This window comes from Alligator sinensis, unplaced genomic scaffold (genome assembly GCF_000455745.1).
Source record: "Alligator sinensis unplaced genomic scaffold, ASM45574v1 scaffold1100_1, whole genome shotgun sequence".
Taxonomy (NCBI): domain Eukaryota; kingdom Metazoa; phylum Chordata; order Crocodylia; family Alligatoridae; genus Alligator; species Alligator sinensis.
In genome coordinates, this window is record NW_005843109.1 from 111,278 (window position 1) to 121,060 (window position 9,783).

The following is a 9,783-nucleotide window of genomic DNA, read 5'->3' on the forward strand; positions in this document are numbered from 1 at the left end:
GAAATTGGCCAATCATAGAAATAGCTGGAACCCAGGTCTCTGGCCTTCTAGCCTTGTGTGACATTCGCCATCACAGACAGGGCAACTTGTATTATGCAGAATACAAATGCCCTGAAACAGCTCTTGGTACATTTCCTTTTTCCTCTCTCTTTATCTTCCGTGATGTTGAAATCGAATGTGCAGTGTAAGACCCAGATCACCATCCCATCTGTTGTCACATGCACTATTTTGAGGTTTCCTGTGGTGTCCCCACTAGAGGTTGGCTTTTTGCAATCAGCAAACTGCAACATGACATCAGTTCATGGAATTTCTAGTTTCCCCAAACCACCCCTCCTTTCTACCCCAAAGTCCTTTATAAGAGAGGAGAGAACCCAGTAGTGCAGCAACAGGAGAAGGGATTCGAAGAGGCCCTCATCTGCTCCTGCTCCTGCTCCTGCTGATCCTCCACATCTGATTGCAACATGAAGGTTACTGTGGCTGCCCTTGCTGTTGTTCTCATTGCTGCCTTCTGTTCCCAGGCCTCCTCTTCTCCAAGTAAGTTTTGTTATTTTCTTCATGGGTCCATTTTCTCCCTAGCTACATCCTGGTAGTGAAGGAAGAACCAAATTAGCTCCGTCCTGTGCAGCCGTGGGACCTCAGATCCACGTACATTTCTGCAGTGTTTCTGACTGATTCGACCTGGCTCTGTCACCACTGCAAAAGTAAAAGCCCTAGGCGGATGAAAGCTACACTCAGCAGCTAATGCAGGCATGGACCTTGCTGAGGGCTTCCAAGGCCTGTGAGTGCTGACCCCCAGCCACTCCGATTTGGCAGCTGACTACTGAGCCAAGGTGACACCACTCTGTGCTCTCACTCCTGAGAGAGAAAAATTCACTTAAACCCTGTAATACCCCCTGGCTATTGCCAGATTCCTCCATGAGACTATCCCTTCACAATGAGCAGAGGACTTTGGGGGCTTTCCCTCACCCATACTTAAGCCCAGACTCAAGTTTTCTATTTCTGACTCTTTCAGTTGGTTCGGATCCCCCGACTGCCTGCTGCTTCACATTCACAGCCCGCCAGATCCCACGCAACTTTGTGAAGGACTACTATTACACCAACAGCATGTGCTCCCAGCCTGCCATTGTGTAAGTGCACCTGTTTGACTCTTAAAGCAGCCAGCTGAGATGTTGAGGCACCTTCTGTTTAACTCTCCTCTATAAACACAGTATAATGCAGAGAGAGAGGTTAGATCAACAGCCCCTGGAGAAAGATCAGCAAAAGATCTGACAATCACTGGTGACTGGAGATCCCAGTGAATCAGCCCAAACACTGAGAGCAGAGTATGTGTATCCTGGAGAAGAGTCCGTGGAGAAGGGATTGATTCCTGGTTTCCTGGGACTGGAAAGCCTCTTTCATGAATTATCAATGGGCCTGCTTGCCCCGTGGGGTCTTGGGGTGAGGAAGGGCAGTAAGTCAGGCTGGGAGAAAGATCCCAGGATACTGTCATATGTGGCAACTAAGTGTGAGGGTCTTGCCAGGAAGCATATTGTGAGAACTGCTAAAGGGAGAATCTTCTGGGCAGAGAGCGAGCAGGGCAGGCCTGACCAGCTGGGAGCTTAGAGCCCTTAGGAGTAAGGTAGTGCTAATGTCTCTATTTCATGCTCCACAGATTTATCACAAGGAAAGGCCGTGAAATCTGTGCCGATACTAAGGAACCATGGGTCCAAAAGTATGTGAATGACCTGGAACTGAACTGAGCAGAGATACAGAAACACTGAAGATCAAGATTCTGGAGACTGAGACCATCCTGGAAATGAAAGGGTTTCATTTCTACATCAGTGCGAAGACATCATTTCCAAGCAAATAAGCAAAGATTTTAATAGGAGCTAAATATAAAAAAACCCAAACAAAAAACAAAACAAAAGATAAATTTGAGAATCTGTGACTATAATTTAAAACTATTTAAGATACTTGGGTTGGTAGAAAATATATTTTACTACTAATTATATTATTTATAGAATGTCTGTGAGGTCCTGTGGAGTCTGGTCATTGACCAGCCCCATTCAGAACCCAAAGGCAAAAGATTATTTAATATATTTAATTGAGTCCCAAAATATGACTATTTGCAATGTAATGTTGAAGTGTAATCTGAGTGTCTTGGACAGATCATGGAATAATGTTTACAGGGAATAAATATTTTTTACATAAAACTGTTTTGGCTTTGGTATAAATTATGTTGCTTTTTCATGAGTAAAATAATCAACCACTCGCTGTCCAACTTTCTCAGTGCAGTTCACTTTCATGTGCAGTGCACATACCTGTGCACATACCTCTCCATACTCATACACAACTTCAGAGCACTGCAGCATAAGTACCAAGTTGTTCCTGCATGCACAGCCACACAGAAACACATCTACACACACACATACTAATGTACACCTCACTGATGTACCTACAGTATCCCTGCAGAGCAATAAATATGGACACAGCTATATAAACTCATCACAAACCAGCACCCCGCCCCATCACACCCGTATCTATCAGATCTTCCATACACCCATTCGCCCACAAAGGGCACAGACAGAAGGGACAATTTTCACCTGATCTGGCCCCAGAAAGTTGTTTACAGCTGTGACAAAACAGAAGTGAACGGCTGCAGACTACTTTAAAAGGGCCCAGTACCATGAAAATCTGAACCCTCATTGCATGAAGGTTCAGATGAACGCTCTCCACAATGGAGTGCATTCTATAACTTGTGTTTACGGAGCTCCTAGCCTGTCACTGTTTTCAGAATGGGAGGGGGAAAGGGAACAGAGGGAGTTTGGTCTGGGGATTTTTCAGCCAGCACTGGAGGGTGTGTGGGCATATAGGAGCCCCTCCCTGCCCCCCCCCAGAGGTAGGGGCAGGAACTCCAATCCACCCCCGCCCCACCCTCCAGCACCAGTTGGGGAACCCCAAGAACAGGATCTCTCTGCTCCCTTTCCCCTGTCCCATTCTGAAAACAATGTCTGGGCTAGGAGTGGGGAGTGGCACTGCTATGGAGGCTGGGCTGCATGCTGGCAGCAAGCTGCTGGGATCCCCAACTCCTGAACCCAACAGTGAACTGCTGTTAGGTCCAGGGGCTTATTGCAACTCATAGTGCTTCCTGAAAAGCACTGTGAGTTGCAACAGGGAGCTGCTCTTCTCTCTGCGCCCAAAAATGCATTCACCAAACCTGTCACACTCCCCTTTCATGCTTCAAGACATCCTCAGAGAGACATGCAGTTGGCACACAGCTACTCAGATGCATCTCTATATACATATATCCACCCCATCTACATTTCTACCTGCAGTCATATATATACATATGCAGCATAGAAAACAGGAGATGGGATAAACCTCATAGGTCAGGCATGAAGTCTGTTTCTTGGGATCACTACCAGATTATCTCCTGTTGTTCATCCCCTGGAATTTGTCCAATGCACATTGAAATGCTCCACATGCTGAGGCTCCCTTTACTGTTCCAGGACCTTGAATCTAGCAGAGTTTTATGGTGATGTTACAATATAATACTGCTTTTTGTTAGCTTTGGCAGATATGGAGAACCAACAGCCTGTGCATCCTCTGCAGGGCATTCTCTGGGAGAAGATGTTAGGTAACCTTATCAGAATGCAGAGGAGGATCCTACTCCCTGCATCAGACCTCAGTGAGCAAATGATTTAAGAGGAAATAAGACTATCTTTTGCTGGAGGAAGCATGGATAGATTTGCACCCATCCTGACCACTGAGGTCCCTCCAGACTATGGCAGCATGGCTGCTAGGTGCAGCTGCATGGAGCTGATGTACACACACACTGTCAGGCCAACAGTGACAGTTCCAACAGAGGCAAGTGTGTATAGCCCAAACCTGACAACATCCAGCCCCAGCTATGTTTGAGGAAAGTAGAAAAAACAATGGTTGACCTGCCCTCACAGTAATTTACTGTGCAGTAAACCCACCCTGGACAAGCATCTAAATGTGCAGCCATTTGGGAGAAGATTTGCTCCTCATGGCACTGGCATGCTGCCAGCCTCCTCTAGCCCTGTGCCACCCTGCTGCAGCAGCCAGGTGGAACTCGAGGCTCTGGCCACAGCTCCCTTTGGCCAGAGACCCTCTTTAAAAGTCAGCCCCACATGGTGCTCCTTAGCCACCTGCATTCCTGGCCTCGAGCAAACTTCAGCATGCCAGAGCCTATGCCCACTGCATGATGGCTGCTCCACCCCCAGGCCCCAGGAGGGACAAGCTATGCCCCAGGTTCCTGCTGGCCATGCTGCTCACCATGCTTCACAACCCTGGTGACTGCCACCTGGTCCAGGTCGGTCTTGGCCCTGCCTGCCCCCTGTGCTGTGCAGCCATATGGCCAGGCTCATCACTATGTCTGAGGCTGCCTGTCCCTGTGCTAAAGCTACCCAGACCCTATTCTGCTGCCCAGACCCCGGCAGGCATACCAACTGATGCCGTCCATGAGCTCCTGAGGCTTCAGCCCAACCACCTATGGGCCTTCCTGGCCAGCCAGGACTGGTGGCTGCACCACCACCAATCACCCCACCCACCACCAATACACCACCCTCTTTCCCATGGAAACTATGTACAGTGCTCTGTAGGCCTTCCTGGGGTGGGGGAAGTGGGATGTGGGCACCTCCGAGATGGAGCCCAGGGACAGGTGCCCAGCACCCTGGCCTCTGGCTGCACTGCCGCAGATGCAGGGAGGGGAGGGGGATGTCCTCCCACAAGGGTGGGGTTTACCAGGTGGACATGGCAGGTGTGCCCGGTGGCCTGAGTGTGTCCCTACTGGGGGTGACAACGTGCAGCTCCTGGTGGTGTCATGGGTGCAGGGGTGAGACACCTGCCTGGCTGGGCAGGGCCCCCCTACAGGGAGGAGCTGGAGCTCATGAGGCTGGCAGTGTCATGGCTGGGCTGGCTTCCCGGGCAGGGCTGCACACCAAGAGTTTGCGGGGCGGGTGCTGGCCCAGGCTGCTGGAGCAGGTGGACAACGATGGGGGCAGGGACCATGACGGAACAGGCTCCTGGTATTACAAGGGGCCCTCCCCTGCTGACAGCTCACCGCTGCTGCCAGGCCACAGTGACAGCAGGCCCCCCATGCTGGAGAACACAGTGAGGTTCTTCCCAGGGTCCCAGTGCATGAGACTATGGCCCTGCAGGCTGCAGGCTGCCCCACTCCGGTTCTGGCAGTTGTGACACAGGTGACGCTGATCAACTGTGTCTGCAGGGCCTTGATCTTTATGCATGCTTGACCACTGGCATGCTGACCAGTCATGCTTCCACTCCCACATGCGGCCCACCAGGCCCTCATAGACGTGGGAGTTGGAGTGCCCACCCCAGGTGAACTGGCTCTGGACCTCAGCCTCACTTCACATTACTAAAGGTCTGCGGTCTCATCCTGGGACCAGTTATGCCTCCAGGAGGCAGTGTGTGGCATTGCGGAAGACACTAGTGTGGTTCTCTTGGCAACCCTAAAAGGCTGCATGGATCAGAGTCTGGGTCTGCCAGGTCTGGGCAGGTGCCTGCAGTGCACAGCATTGGGGCACAGCACAGTACTGGCATGTAGGCAATAGGGCTGAGCCAGGGGCCAAAGTTGGGGTCTGGGCATGCTGCTGTGGCTGCCCTGGGGCCACTGCTATGGGACACAGTGGTCAGAGGCAGGCTGCAGGTGGCACAGGCCCCTGGGGTCACTGCAGAATTTTAAAGGCCAGGCTGGAGCAGGCAAAAATCATCCCAGCCTCAGGGCTGGAGAAGCTCAAAGCTCTGTGGCCCCAGGGCTAGCCCAAGTGTGGCTTCCTGGTTGTGGGCTGACCGGAAGCAAATTTGCTCCCAGTTGGCATCTGCACATGTACTACTATGCAGTTAATATGGCACAGTTAATTTGCTACCAGCATTTGTAGGTAGCAAATTAACCCTACAGTAGACTAATCCCCTAATTTGTCATCCTAATTATACCACATTTTACAAAGTAGTCCCTTTGATCTGCTTGAAGCTTCCAACTTCACTATCTGAGCCTCTAAGCTTTTCACTATGAATCTTTCCTTTCCTATGTGCCCCCCAGTTGCCAAAGTATTTCACCCTTTTCAACCTGTTTTCCCTTCCATCAGACTTGGCAGGCAGTGCCACCATAGTTTCATAGTTTCATAGTCGGTAGGTTCAGAAGAGACCTAGTATTTCACCCTTTTCACCCTGTTTTCCCTTCCATCAGACTTGGCAGGCAGTGCCACCATAGTTTCATAGTTTCATAGTCGGTAGGTTCAGAAGAGACCTAAGCAGATCATCAAGTCCGACCCCCTTCCATGGGCAGGAAGGGATGCTGGGGTCAAATGACCCTGACTAGGTGGCTGTCTAGCTTCCTTTTGAAGACCCCCAGGGTAGGGGCAAGCACCACTTCCCTTGGAAGTTGGTTCCAGCTCCTAGCTGCCCTAACTGTGAAGTAGTGCCTCCTGATATCTAGCCTGAATCTACTCTCAGTGAACTCATGGTCATTGTTCCTTGTTACCCCTGGTAGTGCTCAGAAGAACAAGGACTCTGCCATTGCCTGCCGGCCCCCCTTGGCAATTTTATAGGTGGCCACCAGATCCCCTCTCAGCCTTCTTTTGTGCAGGCTGAACAGGTTCAGGTCCCATAGCCTCTCCTCATAGGGCCTGCCTTGCTGCCCCCGATCATGTGAGTGGCCCTCGTCTGGACCCTCTCAATGCTGTGCACATCCTTCCTGAAACGCGGTGCCCAGAACTGGACGCAGTACTCCAACTGTGGCCTGACCAACGTTGCATAGAGGGGGAGGATGCATGACAAGGTACGGTTAGCTTTCCTGACCACGTCCCCACATTGGCGGCCCATGTTCAGCTTGGAATCAATAGTGACACCAAGATCCTTTTCTGCCTCTGTGCTGACAAGAAGGGAGTTCCCCAGCCTGTAGGTATGCTGCTTGTTCTTCCTCCCCAGGTGCAGTACCTTGCACTTGCCCATATTGAAACCCATCCTATTCTCATCTGCCCATCTCTGTAAACTGTCCAGATCTAGTTGTAGCCTGTGTCACAACCCAATTAACTTGTGCCCATGCCACTGAGCAAGAGATACCATTCAAATCATCTTCATTTAACTATTAAGGGTTAAAAGACTTCCCTGCCAAGAAATTCCTTGAAACAAAACGCTGGTGGTGTACTACAGATAATTGGTCAGCTGAAATAAAATGCTAGGGGAAACTATATATAATTGGTCAAAGATAAACATAAGCTCCTCACACGTAGCATACACGTAACAGGTAGGAAAACCTAACCCACTACCTTATAACTTGAGGAGACAAAGAGATGCCACCTGCCAAAAAATTAAAGATTCCATATAACGGTTCACCATTGGATATTCCTGTAAAACACCTCTGCCTATAAATAGTTTAACAGTTTCCGCCCAAGGCGGAGAGCTCTGGGGATTTCACAGGAAACACCTGTGCTGGTCACCAGAAAATTGGGAAACTGATCACTTCCTAATCAATCGCCCCGTCAGCGTAAAATATTGACGTAAAAAGTCTTGCAAGCGCGACCGTCTGCTTTCGGCGCCACGTCCGTCATTATCTCGCCGTCATTTAACTGCGTGCGTATAGTTGACTCTGTAACCGGCGGCTGCCGGCGGCTGCTCAGATTCACGACAGCCTGTCCCTCTCTTCTAGTGTGCTCACTTCTCCCCACATCTTAGTGTCATCTGAGAACTTGAACAAGGTGCTTTTCACCCCGTTGTCCAAATCGCTGATGAAGATATTGAACAGCGCAGGCCCTAGGACCGAGCCCTGGGGAACCCCACTGCCCACATCCCTCCAGGTTGAAAATTACCCATCCACCACCACCCTCTGGGTGTGGCCCTCCAGCCAATTTGTTACCCATCTGACTGTATAGGTGTTGACACCATAGTAGCCTAGTTTTTTAGGCCACCCCTAAATTAGGCCTAATTTTTAACCATCCCTAGTTTACAGGGAAATAACTGAAGCACAGATAGTTTTTGCAGCTTGCACAAGATTAGACAGGAAACTTCTGGCAGTGGAGGACATTCTTCCTCCTGCAGTGTCTTGTAGATTCAAAGGCCATGGGGGGCCATCCAGTTCTTCCATTCCAGTTAAAGTATCTTTCCAATGCAAGCTCTCCAGTGCTCTGTATTCCACATGGCAACCTGGCTTCCACTCACCATTTCCATCTGCTCTGTTACTTCAGCAGCATCAGAAAAGTTCTATGACATCTTTACCAGAATGTGTCTTGGATTCAGGCAAGTGGCCATGCCAAGAGAATATAGAGCATCTGGCTGTTAAATGGAACAAAAAATACACCATTTATAGTGTTATGCAAATAGCATAAATACCAGTTTGGTGCTAAGTAAATTACATGGAAATAGACTTTTGCCTATTGCTTTTAATCTTACATATTTTCTTGAATTTTGCATTGCCTTAAGAAACTCCATTTTGTATTGCTCTGTAGCTTGACATAAGTGTTCAACTTTTTACTCTTTTGTATGCTGTATGTGTGAGAGTGTGTTTGTGGAAAAGGAAAACATCAGCTGGCTACTGGCGCAAGAGTGCAGACAGATAAAATATCAAACAAGAAGAATCCACCCCACAACAGCGAGAGAACAACAGCAATCAACCTTTAAGAAAGAACACAATGATAACCCAGCAAAAGCTCAGAGGACTTGGTGAATTGACAAGACTATAAAAGATGGGGTGAGACATATCAATTTTGGGTCTTGTTCTGAATGTCATCCTGGAGCATCGATTCATCTGATGAGATGGACTGTCAGGAGCCTGGCTCCTACTCGTGATCAACTTGTCTGGCTACTAAGATGATCCGAGCACCAATAAGACTGGTAGCGTATACCAGCCCAGAACAGAAATTGAGGTATGAATGTGGGAGGTGTGTGTGTGTGTGTGTGTGTGTGTGCACGCGTGTGTGTATTAAGCACTTAATCAATAAATGCAACATCTTGCCTTATCCGCTCTCATAAGGTCTCACTTGTGATTTGAGCATTTAGCAATTTGTGTTTCAATAGGCTTACCAGTGCTGCACTATCAGTGTTTGATAAGGTTTATTCATACAGCTCTAAATGAAAACTAAAATACAGGACACCTAGATGCTATAGAGTGTTCTTCACTGGAAGACTTTAAAGCATTTAACATATGAGGAAATTGAGGCACAAAGTGATGAGGTGACTTGACAAGGGCCACTCAGAAGGGCAGTGGCAGAGCCAGAAATACAAGCTGGAATACTTTTCATTCAGCCTCTGCATACATAATCCAGATGTTTAGTTAAACTGTTGCATTATCCTGTGTGGATGTGATTAATTTGTCTTTAAACCTTGTTTTAATGGATTACATTTAATGGGTCTAACTCAGATATGGAAGAAAAGTTCATATGCAACTTTTTTTAGCTACATGCAACTTCCTAGGGGAGAAAAAGCTGTAGGTGTATAGGTAAAATATCAAGTATGTTTAAAATGGTCATCAACAAATAATACACCCTAGAAAGCAGAAAAAACTTCTGTTCCCCACTGCCTCAGCAGTGTTTCAGCATCAAAGCTCTCCTCCCTCTAATATTCTCCTCCCTACCAACAAGACTGAAATGTCCCCAAATCAGGCCGGAAACTAGAAGCTCAAAATAAGTTAAAGCAGAGAGGAAAGGTGGAAACCACAGCCCAGGACCAGTTCTGAGAAGTGAGAATGAAATACATTAGTTGGATTGAGCAAGACAGGATTTGAGCAAGACTGGGGAGGAGGAACCCACTGGTCCCAATGTCAGA

The 9,783-nt window shown here is 48.5% G+C and overlaps 1 protein-coding gene across 1 annotated transcript; it reads left to right on the forward strand.

Moving 5' to 3' along the window:
• Window positions 1-360: 360 nt before the first annotated feature.
• LOC102370444 (C-C motif chemokine 4-like) lies at window positions 361-2,175 on the forward strand. Its single transcript, XM_006037404.3, has 3 exons — window positions 361-534; window positions 1,013-1,127; window positions 1,652-2,175. The coding sequence occupies exons 1-3, from the start codon at window positions 462-464 to the stop codon at window positions 1,737-1,739; spliced, it is 276 nt and encodes a 91-aa protein (XP_006037466.1). The 5' UTR covers window positions 361-461; the 3' UTR covers window positions 1,740-2,175.
• Window positions 2,176-9,783: the final 7,608 nt, after the last annotated feature.